Consider the following 15,088-nt stretch of genomic DNA (forward strand, 5'->3'; position numbering starts at 1 on the left):
AAACAAGTCTTTCGCTTTTAGATATTTCGGCAATCTTATAACGATTCCATATTTCGGAAACCTTATAAATAACAAATTTCAGCCTACCACTATATTCTCTTTCCTTTCTCATTAATTGATTGAAAGGATGTATGTATTAATGTAACTTATTTATTACAACGTTTCAATGTTTATTAAGGATGTTTCATGGTAGACTATATATATTACATCTGTTTCACTGTAAAAATTAGAGTGTTTCATTGAAAACATGCACAAGTACACAATGAAACAAAACTCATTTAAAAAAAAAAGGTTTACAATACAGAAATTGTTAAAGATAAGTAGAAACCTTGAATGCCATACGATAGCCAACTAAATTGTTTATCTTCATGCGAAATGTCACACTCGTAACTTTAAAAACACCAGAGATAGAAAGGCTTGAACTTTTAGTGTTTCATTGATCAACAACTAACCCTATAGGTTATATTCTGATTGCGACTGCAACTCCAATCGCTACTCCTTCAATAATTTTAGTAGCTGCTGTAGTCATAATCGGAACGCAACCAAGGTTCGACAAAGTATAATGTATTGTGTAGTTCATCAAGTTGTTTCATGCACCAGAAGATATTCCATTACGTAAGTTTCGAGAATATTCGGAGGTGCCTTCATTATCAAACTTGATACTAACAACTTCTGCCAGACTTAAGTTTGGTTGGGTCATAATTATTAAGATTGGTACATTTTGAGCAACCTGCGGAGGAAAATTTTAATTAACTGCGAAACTGTTTTATAGTGTGTCAAAGGTCTGTTTGATTTCAAACATAGTCAGAGAGAGTCATACTATCTTTGTCTTACACTAGTACTAGCACCCAAAAGAAAAGGATGGGTATAGTTTTTTTTGTTCCTATTTACTGACAAGATTTGGTTGACCCAGTATATTTACGAATGCCCTTGTACCTTTGAAATGTAAGTATTTCACTTAACAACACAAGAAAGTTATATTTAAACTATGTACAACTGTTGACTTCTTTATACCTACGTATGACCATAATAGCAAATAAAATTAAGAATGCTTGAGTATACCTAATATGTATGATATTCGAATATAGATTCAGATATCTTTCAAATAAGTAATTATTACAAATACATAGACGGTACATAATTATATCAACTTAATCAATTTATTGATGTAATTATGATTCTTTAAACATATTACAGATGTAGTGCATAATGGTTTTCCATCATTATTTCTCGGAAACGCTCGTATTTGTCATGCTACTTCAGTCAACCTCAGGACTTTTTGTACGGAGACAGACAGAGAGAAGACACGTTCGTACGTTTCCGTGAAAATATGTACTATGGTCCTATGAAGTTTAGGTACGTTAGTTTTTATGGATTCAATACATTGCGTGCTAAACTATTTTGTACGAAAAAAAATCATCTTCCGTAAAGAAATATGTAAATAATAGGTCCCTTGGTCCGATACTAACCCTCATTAAAATATACGCCCGTGTAAAATTTACACGCTGTACTTATAAGTCTTATAACTAATTATTTCCAATTTATTTAATTTCGAATATTTTGCAGTACGTACATTTCGAAAACTGAATCTGCTAGGTACGACCTTAAAGAAAATGCGATATTGAAATATTTAAACTGAAATCTAAGTGTTCTGGGCTTGATGGAGTAAAACCCGAATCTTGATAATTAAATGAGAACAAAGCTGGGATTGATACAATAAAGTAGCGCTTTTTTACGGCGAGAACACTCAAGGGAAGAGGGTTTTGTTTACTACGCCTACAAAAATAAGTTTATGCTGCATTTGAAATTGCACACCACTTTAACAATTATGGGAATCTGCAAAAACAACATACAAGGTGACTACTTTATTTAAAGACTTATAATGCCCAACTCTTTATTTATTTGGTTAAAGTATGAGCAGTGGCGTAGCGTGAACTAATCTAGCTGTGGGCGAAATCGCATCTGCGAGGCCCTTTCCTTTCACTGTAACCGAAAGGGGCTTGCGCGAGGCTCCCATAGGGGCGCGAGGCCGTGGGCGACGACTTCGCCCACGCCTAGCTACGCCACTGGGAATGAGTAAATCCACGAGATTAGTTAAACAAATTGAGCAATATTTCGTAGTCAAAAAAGAATGTGGCCAATATATTTCTAAAAGACGTTATTATTTTTCTACGGTTGAAATATCATTTCATATTTATGGATAGACCTTAAACAATAAGTATTCTTATAACTAGTGGGGAAAGGGAACTAATCCCAAGGTCTTTGTTTCCCCTATGGATTGTATTATAAGATCCGATGGCTGTCGCATAAGGTGGTTCGACTAGGTTACTCAAAGCTTAACCCTCGCTAGATGGTGCCACTTTCGCAAAATTTCATGTTTTATTTTTTTATGGAATGGTCTTGGTATTTGTATACTTAAAAGTATGTTTAGCGAACTCTTTAAGTAAATATTGAACTATTAAAATAAACATTGAATACTTCATTGTGCAAAAACCACCCTTTAAAGTCGACGGAGTGTTGCTGTCATGCTTTTTCCTACTATAACTCATACATGCAAACAGTGTTTCCGTGATGCTTATAGTAGACAATTTCACATAACGTAAGTATACTGCAATAGCGTTACGGTATGTTCGTGGAAATACGTGCAAGAGGATTAGGGTTCAAGACTGGTGCGAGTAGGTAATTTCTTTTTGTTTATTTTTGTCCTTTTTGTGTTATCTTACCTTTAAACATTATTATATATATATTTATTTATATATTTGGATGATATCAGAAACGGCTCTAACGATTTCGATGAAATTTGCTATAAGGGGTTTGATCTCTTAGCTAGGTCATAGGTCTGATCTGTGAGAAAACGCGCATTTTTGCGCGATATTCAATCTCTTCTTCCTCGCGTGGGGTCCGCTTGGCAACTAATCCCAGAATTGGCATGGGCACTAGTTTTTACGAAAGCGACTGCCCTGACCTTCCAACCCAGAGAGTAAACTTATTGGGATTAGTCCGGTTTCCTCACATTGGTTTCTTTCACCGAAAAATAGGTATCGGTATATAAATAGGTTCCGGTAAATAGGTATCAAATGATATTTCGTACAAAAATTCCGAAAAATCATTGGTACTACGGTACGAGCCGGGGTTAGAACCCGCGACCTCCGGATTGCAAGTCGCACGCTCTTTCCGCTAGGCCACCAGCGCTTCCCCCAGATATTCAGTATCATCATCATCACTATCACTACATACTATAAAACAAAGTCGCTTTTCTGTCTGTCTGTCTGTATGCTTAGATCTTTAAAACTACGCAACGGATTTTGATGCGGTTTTTTTAAATAGATAGAGTGATTCAAGAGGAAGGTTTATGTATAATTTGTTAACCCGTGCGAAGCCGGGGCGGGTAGCTATTATCAATAAATTACATTATCAACGTTTTAAAAAAAAAATCAATACCTGATTTTCACAGATTATGATCTTTTTGGGTTCTTCCAACTCAGAATCACTAGCATATTCTTGTTGAATCCTGAAGCTAATATGAAAACTATGTCCCAAATATTTGTATAGAAGTTTTAGTTTCCGCTACGTCACGCAGGCTGGGAAACATTTTTGATACTAAAACCTGACGTGATGACCGACATTTTAGGATATCTTTTTATGCTAGGATGGAGTATTCTCCAATACCTACTGACGATTCTTAGTAGAATAAGCCCAAGGAAGTCCAGTTTGTAAGTGTCAGGCGAGTATCAGTTTTTTTTAAAGCGCTAATAGTTTGTTCTACAAGTAAAGCAATCCCTTACTGCCCAGCCTCTAATAAAGTAGTAGGTAATTGTAAAATAAAATAAAAGGAAAAATTTTTTTTTAATTCAAGTACCTACAGTACATTTTTTCATATTTGTTATCCGTAGTAGTCCCTGTACCTGAAAGAAATATAATATCATGAATCATGATAGAAAAAAATATCTAATGTAATAGGAAGAAAGATGATGCAACAATATGGATTCTAATAAAGTTATAATCAAGTTATAATTTACATACCTGGTAGTAACTAGTAATAATTGTGTTTTTCATCCATAGACAAAATTCCATTATTTTCAACCACAGGAAATTTTATACATTTCTTTTTTATTGCTGTGAGGATGTCCTGATTGTAAAACTCAAAGAGATTAGGTAGAGTATAATTTCTAATTATCTTTGTAAAAATTAAACGAATACGCTTAGCCCATATTTAATCCATCGATTTTTGAAAATAAGAAAAATTCAATAAAAATAAAAAACACAACACGAAATTTAGGTGTAAAAAAAATACAAAAAGTTATGTCCCAGCATACAATGACTGGGGTTTGAACCGGGAACCTTCCGTTTGTAAGCAAAAAAGCGACTGTTTACAAAACGTGCCATGATAGTTCTTAGCTAAGCTGACGAACTTCGGGTACTTATTCAACAAAATCGGGTAGGTCAACAAAATTGCACTAAACATGACGGCACTTCAAATTCACGCCGTGGTCAGCCCGGCAACGTCGGAAATGGTATGGCAACGTCGCAAATGTATCCGTACACGACATTTGTGACGCACACATACGTAAAATTGATGAAAAGTTAACTATGATTTTTGCATGATTTCTGTATGAAACATTGTTTTCCTATTCATTTAGCGAAAATGAATATTCGAAAGAAGATAAATGCGGAAATATTTATGTAGTAATAGTGTGTAGTTACTTAATGAAAGTCGATTGAATTTTGTATGAAAATCGAACCACCTTAAGTGAAACAAGTTATTGTTTCAATTCTTTAGATTAGGTTGTCTAGCGGACCCTAGATTTCATTGGAATGTAATCGGGCAATTGCTGAGATAAGGAATAAGATATTATTTGTAAGACTGCAAAGGTTTTTATTTCAAATCTCCTTTTTATGAATTAGCTATATAAATATCCTTCATCCGGAATTTTCCAGTAATAAAACATATATGTTCTTACACGAGATACCCCAATAGACTTCCCGATAGTGATTCCAGTTTGCATTAATTATATAAATATTTCGTTATACCTTTAATTTAAAATATTGTAGGTAAGTGTAGGTAGTTGTAAATTTTGCATGCTAGCTACCTACTGGTGAAATGTGTGCTTCACTTATAATTGTGGACCACCTTATAAGCAAAATAAATAATTTATGATTATGATTATAGAATGAACTGGCTGGATCTAAGTGTAGCAATGTCTAGTTCTCAATATTATGAAAAGCAAATTCATACCTACTAAGAACTAAAAAAAAATATTTTGGTTGAATTTGTCTTTCTATTGTAGAATATTTAACAGTAAAAAAATGCACGGAATGGAACAGCCATTAGCAGTGTTAGTAACGGGTTGAAAGCCGCGCATCTAGAAAAAAACACGAAAAGTAACTAAGCAATATTTTCTGTGTCTATTTTGACATTACGGCTATGGTCTAACAAGTAGTATTAGGTAAATAGAAATAAACAGGCAATTATATTTAAATAACAAATAGTTCAAAGTTAAAAGAAGTGAAGAAGTTTGAATATGTTACAAGAATGTATTTTACCTGAAAACGACTTGTTCATTTCCAGCTGTTTAGTCATTTCCGGCGGCGTCTTCGTCTTTGAAGAACGACACCAGCAAAGTACCACTCGAAAGTAGATCCGGAATCTGTTAAGGACAAGTAAGTCATTTTGTAAATCCGATGTAGGTACATTATAATTTTTTTATACTTCAATTATAATTATTATATTCCTTCCTAGTAAAAAACGACGTCATACGTATAAATAAATAAATAAATAAATATTATACGACATTGGGTTACATTAGGATATAAAATGTAGGTATTTATAATATAATGTACCTACCAACCGAACCATGGCTCGTACGCGTGCATGGTTTCACGAAACTTTAGTACAAAATGACATTTGATATTTACCAGTTTTTAGGAGAAGGAAACCGACAAGATCTAGTTTTCCCTCTGAGTTCGAAAGTCAGATGGCCGTCGCCTTTGTAAAACGCCAGTTATGACTAGGTTGTCTAGCGAATCCCAATACTGGCTCAATTAGGCCATGGCAAAAGGCCAAACAAACATGGAGAAACGCTAAAGAAACGCTCTTAAAATTAAAGTTAATTTTAAATACCTACTATAAATTAATGTTGAAGACAGTAAATATTTTTTTGTGATGCAAACAAAAAGAAACCAAAAGCAGAAAAGGATTTGAATGTAAATAAAAGCAACATGCAACGTTAAACATCCTCGACGGCATCCGCTCCGGGTTTTTGCATTACATATAATATTTTTTTATTTGGGACTTTTAGGAATTTAGGGCTTTTTTTCTCAGGTTGAGTTCAAACAGGAAGACATTTTTATTTGAGAGAAATCTACATTATTGTCCAACCAACGTCGTTGTCGCAGTTTTAGTTCAGTTTCAGACATTGTATATTATTATTCATTGTATTTTATATGTTACAAACTTCTGTCAATTAATTCTTCTAAGATAGTATAAACAAATTTTGTGTTTGTTTTCAGTACACTAATCTACTACATGAGAATAATTTAAACATTATTAATATTAAACTGAAGTTAATAGTTATCTCAGTCAAATAATAATATCTCTATGTAATATTTTACTGCTCCAAACCAATTGAACCCTTATCGATCCGATCCCCTACCCACCGCGAGGGCGCAAATATCGACTTGCTTAAGCCCCAGTAGGGTCGTGTTCTTCTCTCACTCTCACTGAGCGTAATCGTGAGCGAGATGGATGTGCGTGCTCGGGTCTGCGGATATCATGTTTTTGATTTTAAATTTTTTGTATATTTTAATAATAAAAAAGTAATCGCTGAGTATCAAGCATAATATTGCTCATTTTTAGAATAAAATTTCATATTTTTAGTTTTTGCGGAAAATTTACTATACATAATTTTTTAAAGTTCATTTTTAACCTAAATACCTATGTTCGTGGTTCTATCAAGCGGAAGTCAAAAACTCAGGATTCGAATCACTGGAGTCCCTAGAAAATTGCTCATAAAAATTTTGGCAACCTCATTGTGGTCTAGAACAACGCTACGACTTTTAAAAAACTCCGTTCTCTGAGCCTACTGCACCTTAAAAAGATTCTCGTTAAACTAAAATCTCAAAATACTTTATATTTGAGTGTCAAAATGACACCGTATTAATCTAAAATCCATTTCACGTCTTTTACCGATGTTATTTTTATTCTTGCCTCTTTTTTACATTCAAGCCTTTTATCTAAGTAAATATATTTACGTCTAAGTACAAGTATCTTTGCGTACCTACTCCGTCAAAATAATATAAGAAAACGAGTATAATAAATTCAAGACAAGTGTTATTTTAATAGCGATCTCCAATATGTCGACGTAGGACCCTAAACATCATCACAGATTACCATATATCAAGTCAGTCGACGGAAAAAATATATTGGAGAGCAATATAAGCATGTATCATGTGTTGTGAATGAATGGAATAAGGCTGAATTACATTGCGAGAAATAGAGTCCAATTTAAACTTACATTGTGACATCAACATCTACATGATGTGCGCGTGCATTTCGCTTGTAGGTACCTACTTGTCCGTACATGTATTGGCGCGAGTGAGACGCACGAGCGACTGAGATTAGTTAGATATCATTTTGATGTCATAATGTAAGTTGGAAACGGCCTCCTAGTTTACGCCATAATAACTTATATATTATTATTACAATTAAGTACTAATTAATGGTCTATTCTGACGTTGCACGTGTTTGTTAAGATCAAATAAGTTCTTAAAAATATTGTAGAATTTAAGGAAATTAGCCAGTACTTTTTTCCTTTTTATATCAACACCGCATTGAGCAGCGTTTCTCGAAATATTTAAAACCTAAAATATAAACTAGGTATTTAATTTAATCAGATTATTATCCAACTGCGAACTCAAAAAAAGAAGATCTTTTATGTCAATATAATTAAAAGTAATTATTATTTTCTATAACAAAATAAAGCAAAGCAAACGTTTAACTAAATTACCCTTTGGTGTGGGTAATAAACTATTTGACTTTAAAAGTCGCCGCTCTATTCATTAGAGATCTAAATATAACTCAATTGTATTTACTCCTTAATGATTGCAGATGTTTTTCGGTCATATTTTGACCGCCCACGGCGTTGAAGTCGTTGAATATCAAACACGAATAATTCTTAGATACTTACTTAGTTACTTACTACCTAGATTATATCACAGACAACACAACTGCACAATAAGTGCTGCAACCGGAATTAAATGGACACATGCAGGCAGACCAAGGATATTTTACCGAAACTGAACTACAAGCCCACCAAAATACTAGTGAAAACACCTAGACACCAACTACGTAAAATAGTATGATTCATTACAGGACATAAAACACACTAAATAATGTGTCTACACAATATGGGTAAAACAGACAGCCCCATGATGTGCAGAGCGTGCATGGAAGAAGAGGAAACAAACAAAACACATTCTCCTAGACTGCGAACAGGAAGTATACAGAAGCAAATACCTAGTGAACCCGTGCACACTAAAGGAGGCGGGGTAGCAACATATAAACATTACTAGGTTTCATGGAGGAGCGGGGGTGGTTAGAGTAGCGCTACCTAGGATCACGCAAGAAAGGCACAATGGTTGTCGATTTGCGGAAAATGTCCAGAAGCACTAACTAAGTACTTACTTATTACTCATCCAATAGTAGATAAGTGGGTTGAACATGGAGTTGGCCATGGCGAGCCAGTAGAAGAGCAGGTACACGTGCTGCGCCACCGGTGCGGAGGCCAGGCGCTGGTGGTGGTACACCAGCACGAAGTAGGCGTGGTACGGCAACCAGCACAGGGCGAACACCATCACCACGAGAACGAACATTCGTACCACCTAGGAAAGAGAAAAATTAAGATAGTATTTAAAGACCGTGCTACAGAAATTGGAAATGAAACGTTATTATGTACATGTAAATACTACTGAACTTGAATAAGCTGTATGTACGGTCGAGTTCACAATAAACTTCTGTACAAACCAACGTCACATAAATACGTACGACCTTATACTTAGTCTCTTAGAGGTGTTCGAAATATATTTTTGGAACATTAGCTTAGTAAAGATGTTTGTGAACTTGACCTTACGTTATTTTACTATGGTGAATGGGACATATAAAAATAAGTCGAAATTTTGTAATTAATGGACAACCCCTAATAATAAATATGTATTTTTCACGTTAATATGAATGCATTATGACGGAGATAGGTAAGAATAATCCACATAAAAAAATATAGGTACCTACCTACGAGTACCTACACAAATATTTTTACTTTGTAGGTATTTGTAAGTACTTCGCATTCACACAAGTCATTATTTGCCGATAAGGGAAACATATTTTTACGTAATTTTTATTACTGAATAGTATGTACCTACTAGTAGGTAACTAGAAGATTTTTACTCAATTATGTGCCTGCAAAATGCCCCGAATATATGCGATGTATGTTCATGGGAACCTTGCCAAATATTTTTCGTTTTTGTTCGCTTTTATGATATTTCGATATATTTCACGGCCAATTAGTTTTTGCAAAATAGTTATTTACGATACAAGTGCGGAAAAGAGGAAATTCGAAACGAGTGGCGATAAATTAAAACACGAACGAAGGGAGTGTTTTAAATCGACACGAGTTGCGAATTACCTATTCGCACGTGTATCGTACAACGTTTTACAGTACATATGGCCCTTTAAACGTGCCGCACTAGTGCGTAAAGTAGCACACGAAAAGTTAAGCGTAAGTCGTACTGATAGATAAAAACTGTCTTTACGGAAGTCTTAGGATGCAAGTCCGACTCGCACTTGGCCGGTTTTCTTCAATTGTCCCGGTCGACGTTCCTATGTTGCTAGCCTCTTAAAACTAACGTTTATTTTATCACGTGGATAACGCTATTCATCATACACCTGCTTGTCAGCTGCAGTAGCGCTTTTGAAGTTGTTATAAAACCTTTTTCTTTTGCACGTGCCCAGCACTGTAATTTTTCGCATCACAGAATTTTTTGTGCGATAAAGGTTTCTATCGCAGTTATTTTCTTATTTTTATTTGTATAGGAAGGTACAAGGTTACAGGGAAATCACTTCGTTTTTCTGTTCCTGTAGCCAAGTTTTCATCCCATTTTATTTAAAGTAAATGATAAAACTTGAGTTTTAAGGTCCTATTATTTGAATATTTTATATTAGTTGAGTATTATGATTTTATAGAAATAGAATGTTTACATGACACATATAGAAATAGATATGTGTCATGTAAACAAACCGCCATATTGAAATTGTCACTGAATGATGAATTTACAGTTGAATTTACTAGTGACTTTTGTTTACATAGTTAGCAAGTTCCATAGAATGACGCTTTATATGTATTATAAACTATTTTTGTATGAGAGTGCGCCGTAATAAGAGGTTAGGTTTACATAAGAAAATTTGCCCCGAGCCACCGTGACCCACAGACCCAGGTGTCGGAGCGGTTTTAGGCATCTGCCGTGAACACAGAGGACACTGGTCCAATTCTAGCCCTGGCCACTACAGGTTTTATTCTCTTTGTTTTCGTATATGACATCTATTTCAGATTAATGATAAAGATGATATAGAAAATGATATTGTAATTTATTCTCATACCTATTTATAGGTACACACAGTCACGATTATAATGTGCATAATATGTCCGATAAGTCAGATCTCAAAAATAAAGCTGACGTCTTCCGATTACTTATTAAGATCCCCTTTCATAAAACTTCAGAAACAAAGTATCGAATGCGTACCTACTTATACTTACCTTATTCTTTCGGCAAAGTTTTACTTAGTCAATAAACTCACGGGACTTTGCAGACTTCATTGCGGTGATTGTGAACCACAAAAGTTCGGGGCACCATTAAATTGGAATTCAAATTAGAGTAGGGTAAGCGTAACATTGAATTAGTAATGAATAGGTATTTAAGAACGGTTTCAAGATTTCTAAAAAAATCTAAAAAAAGAAATCTAAAAAAATAACGTTTTCTCCGTCTGTCCGCCGACCGAGTTGTTTTTTTCAAATTTCAGGTCCACTGTTTCTCAAGGCTTAAAAAATCCAACGGAAGGAAAATAGGTATATGTCCCCAAACAATTTTTTTAACCTATATTAGGGTAATTCCTATTGATTTGGCAACATAAAATTTGCCATGATGATGCAATATGTACCCAGCACAAACGAAGCCATAGAGAAAAAAATACATAGAGTGCTCACTCCATACATCAGTTCAGACTATTAATTTCAGTGTCTACATCTAGCATCGAGTAGCGGAACTATCAGTACTGCTACTTGACAATAGATGTAGCACCGACCGGAAAGTCTTATCTCAACAGCATAAGACTTTCCGGTCGGTGGCGACATCTATTGTCAAGTAGCAGTACTGATAGTTCCGCTACTCGATGCTAGATGCTAATAGTCTTTTTGGTACTAAAACTGATGTATGGAGTGAGCACTCTATGTATTTTTTTCTCTATGACGAAGCACACAATATGAAAACAATCATTAAATATTGTAGTTTTGGGAAATACACTGCTGGACAGGGCCAAGGTAAAATGAAAGCAAAAAAAAACATAATTAAAAGAAATTGTCATAAAAAACTGAATGGTTGATAAATTAAATACTTACTCGTTGCCTACTCTTTATTATCAATCAACCAATACCTACAGAGGAACACACGTTACAGAAACCAAAATCCCTTCTAAGTGAGTTATGATTAAATGTAAATTAATATGCGATGAAGGTCTATTCACATTCAATAATAATCAAAGTTTGGTATAGGGTATAAGAGCCAGTTGTCGATTTTAGAGCCAATATGTAAAATTTAGACGAAATCAATTTTCACCAGAAATTACTTCAAAACAAGTGAACATTTTTCGTGAAAATCAACTTAATTTCAATGGAATTTTGATTCTGAAACAATCTAGTTAAACAACTTCCTGAAACTGTTCTTATACCTACATATTTTTTTATAATTTACCGCTATAATTTTTTGATGAATTTTTAAAACTGCCCCTTCTCGTCATATATTGCCGGTGACGCACGCTCGGGACCTCATTATTAAAAGGCAAGATGAGAAAACGTGCTAATAGAAACCAATACTTGTTATTTCAGATATTACGTAACAAAAGGAGTACAATTTCATCGACTAAATCTATCAATATTACATTTATGCGACTAAAATCGATACCGGCATCTTAAATCAAATAGACGTCTAGAAAAGGTGCCTACCATTAATAGGTCGATATATATTCCGTTTCACATTGTAACTATGTACTAACCAACTATGAAATGAAAATAAAGGATGACTCACGCTAGACCGGGTCGGGCCTGGGCCGAGGTGTCCGACATGTCATTTTCTATGACGGCTGATCGGGGATCACGTGGTGCTTTTTAGGGTTCCGTAAAAAACGGGACCCTATTACTAAGACTTCGCTGTCCGTCCGTCCGTCCGTCCGTCTGTCACCAGGCTGTATCTCATGAACCGCGATAGATAGACAGTTGAAATTTTCACAAATGATGTATCTCTATTGCCGCTATAACAACAAATACTAAAAATAAAATAAAATAAATATTTAAGGGGAGCTCCCAAGCAACAAACACGATTTTTTTGCTCTATTTTTTGTTGATGGTGCGGAACCCTCCGTGCGCGAGTCCGACTCGCACTTGGCCAGTTTTTTATAGATAACGAAGCGCCGGAAGCTCCGGCCCGGTCTACCAAGTCATCCTTAACTTCCTTGAATCAGCTTTTTTTGAGGAATTATTGGTTCTATTCAATTGTAATATTACGTAACGTTTACCAAAACAAATTTTACCGAATAAAATCACCTAAACTTCTAATAGTAAATAAGTATCTTTAGTGATGATAAAACGATGTGAATGTTTTATATCGTGTACCTGACATACCTATTTTAAACCTTCTTGGACTGAGTTGAGACCTAAATTGTATGTTTCCATTTTGTCGCTTGGTGTGATGTTCAACTGCTGCCTCCTTCAACACCTTCCCCAGATTAGGGAATGCTCCCGGTACTGGTTTTCTATACAAATACAGTACCGGAACCGGGAATTCCCGGTTCTCGCCATACAAATTCAGTACCGGGAGCATTCCCTACCTCAGATGGTTCGCTGCATCGGGTAATGATGCCCGAATAGCCAAAAGATCTTGAGAGATACATGTTGCAAGGGTGTCACTCAGACTCCTACTTATCACTAACTATTAAACTAATTTTCTAAATTCGTAACTTGGGTAAGTATAAAAATAATTCTTATATCGTATTAGCTACATAGTTACTTACCAGTTACACTATGCATTTTTGTAAATGGAATGGAATAAATAATTGGCTGCTCTCCTACTAGTCAAATCAGCTTCTTTTTTAGAACTGTCTGAGCAAAAACGATTTGCTAATATGGAATTTATATGAAAACGTGTGTAGTGACGTCACAGTCAACTCACGTAACATAAATGCTATCTATGTTTTTCTAATAATTATCTGGTGCTTTATTTCGTGCACAGTGTGAAATAATTTATTTTAAGTAGAGGAAAGTACCCAATTCTCATTTTCTTATACCACACCGCTTGCAAGCAATCGTATGCATGGCCCTATGGATGCCTGGAACTCCAGCTACTTACGAAACTCAGTAGCGTTGTGGGTGTAACGTCTAGTCCACGAAGCGCACATGCTCCAAGTGTGCACGCTCGGATCGTACATTACGTGGCCCAGTAAGTATTGTATCACTACCACAGAATACCTAATAGTACTTCACTACTAACCTTCCGTTTGGCTCTGACCACCTGCATCTGGTGGTGCGTGCACTCGCCGATGGCGCGCCCGCGCAGCGCCGCGCTCATGCGCGCGTACGCCCACACCATCACAGTCATGGGCAGCACGTACGTCACGCCCAGGAACACTAGGTTATAGCTGTAGAAAAACACGAGCGTTAACCTTTTACTTTTATTTATAACTAGTGACTAATATTAAAAATTTCAACAAATAATTTTGGTCAGCTTTTAGGGTCAATGTGTCATTTTGACGTCATGAAAGTATGTTTGAAATTACTCCTATGGAGCGAAGTTTAAATATCCAATTATATTTGTTTAATATCAAGATCATTTACAGGTAGTTGTACATTAAAAAAATATTTAGGGGATGAACAGGTACCGTAAACCGAAGATTATTTCTGTCAGTATAATGAATTTATTATCGCAGGAGTCTTGCAGACTTCCGGTTGTCTCTATAAAAACAAACTATGTAGGACTGTATTATCATTTTTAAAGTCTCTTTTCTTACCAATAATCCGTCTTAGATGTGGGGTAGCTACCGTCTGGCCATTTAATGAAGCATATTTCTCTTTCACCGTTTATGTACCTGTAAAAGCGTTTGTAATTAGATTGGTAAACAATTTGCAACAACAATAAATATAATAAAAAGATAAACACTTCCAATTTCCAATCTCAAGGATGGTATCTATTCCATAGATGGTGTTGATACTTAGACAATAAGAATTTGGACAAGAGAGGTGTTCAAATAAATCAGTAGTTAAGTACCTATTATGGCAAGAACTTTTATTTGTATAGTACGTACATCAGTCGCCATCAGATATATCGGAGCGGCCAAGGTGCTCACAAATATCTGAGCACGCCTCTATTGTCAAGGCGTTACAGTGCTTGTTCAGATATTGTATACACCTTGCTGGCCGCTCTGATAATATATCTGATGGCGACTGTATACGTACGTAGCTAGTAGAAATGTCGGCGGCCGATCGTAAGCTCAGGTTGATAGTGAAATTTCCTAGGCATATCGTGAAACTATTTGTCTCGTTCCCTGAGTCTCTTTTATTCCAAACAAAAAAAACTTAAAACTAAAGAACATAAAAAAATAGTCACAGGAAAAACAATTCAAGTTTACTCAAATCCACGGACATGATTAATTTGTTTGGAGACTTTTAATGAGCTCTTTCAGCGCGAAGTTCAAAGTTACGTAGTTGTTACACTTAAAACAAACATCAACATTTTTATCTCTTTCCCTGTTAGAATTAGAACTCTTTTTTGT

General features: G+C 35.3%; 1 protein-coding gene across 1 annotated transcript in view; it reads right to left on the reverse strand.

Moving 5' to 3' along the window:
• LOC134658386 (tachykinin-like peptides receptor 86C) overlaps positions 1-15,088 on the reverse strand; it is a 49,455-nt gene that overhangs the window by 14,512 nt on the left and 19,855 nt on the right. Inside the window, exons 5-8 of the mRNA XM_063514072.1 lie at positions 14,327-14,404; positions 13,810-13,957; positions 8,684-8,880; positions 5,545-5,648 (exon numbers count right to left, since the gene is read on the reverse strand). Coding sequence (XP_063370142.1) covers positions 5,545-5,648; positions 8,684-8,880; positions 13,810-13,957; positions 14,327-14,404 — 527 coding nt within the window. The remainder of the gene's footprint in view (positions 1-5,544; positions 5,649-8,683; positions 8,881-13,809; positions 13,958-14,326; positions 14,405-15,088) is intronic.

This window comes from Cydia amplana, chromosome 2 (genome assembly GCF_948474715.1).
Source record: "Cydia amplana chromosome 2, ilCydAmpl1.1, whole genome shotgun sequence".
Classification (NCBI taxonomy): domain Eukaryota; kingdom Metazoa; phylum Arthropoda; class Insecta; order Lepidoptera; family Tortricidae; genus Cydia; species Cydia amplana.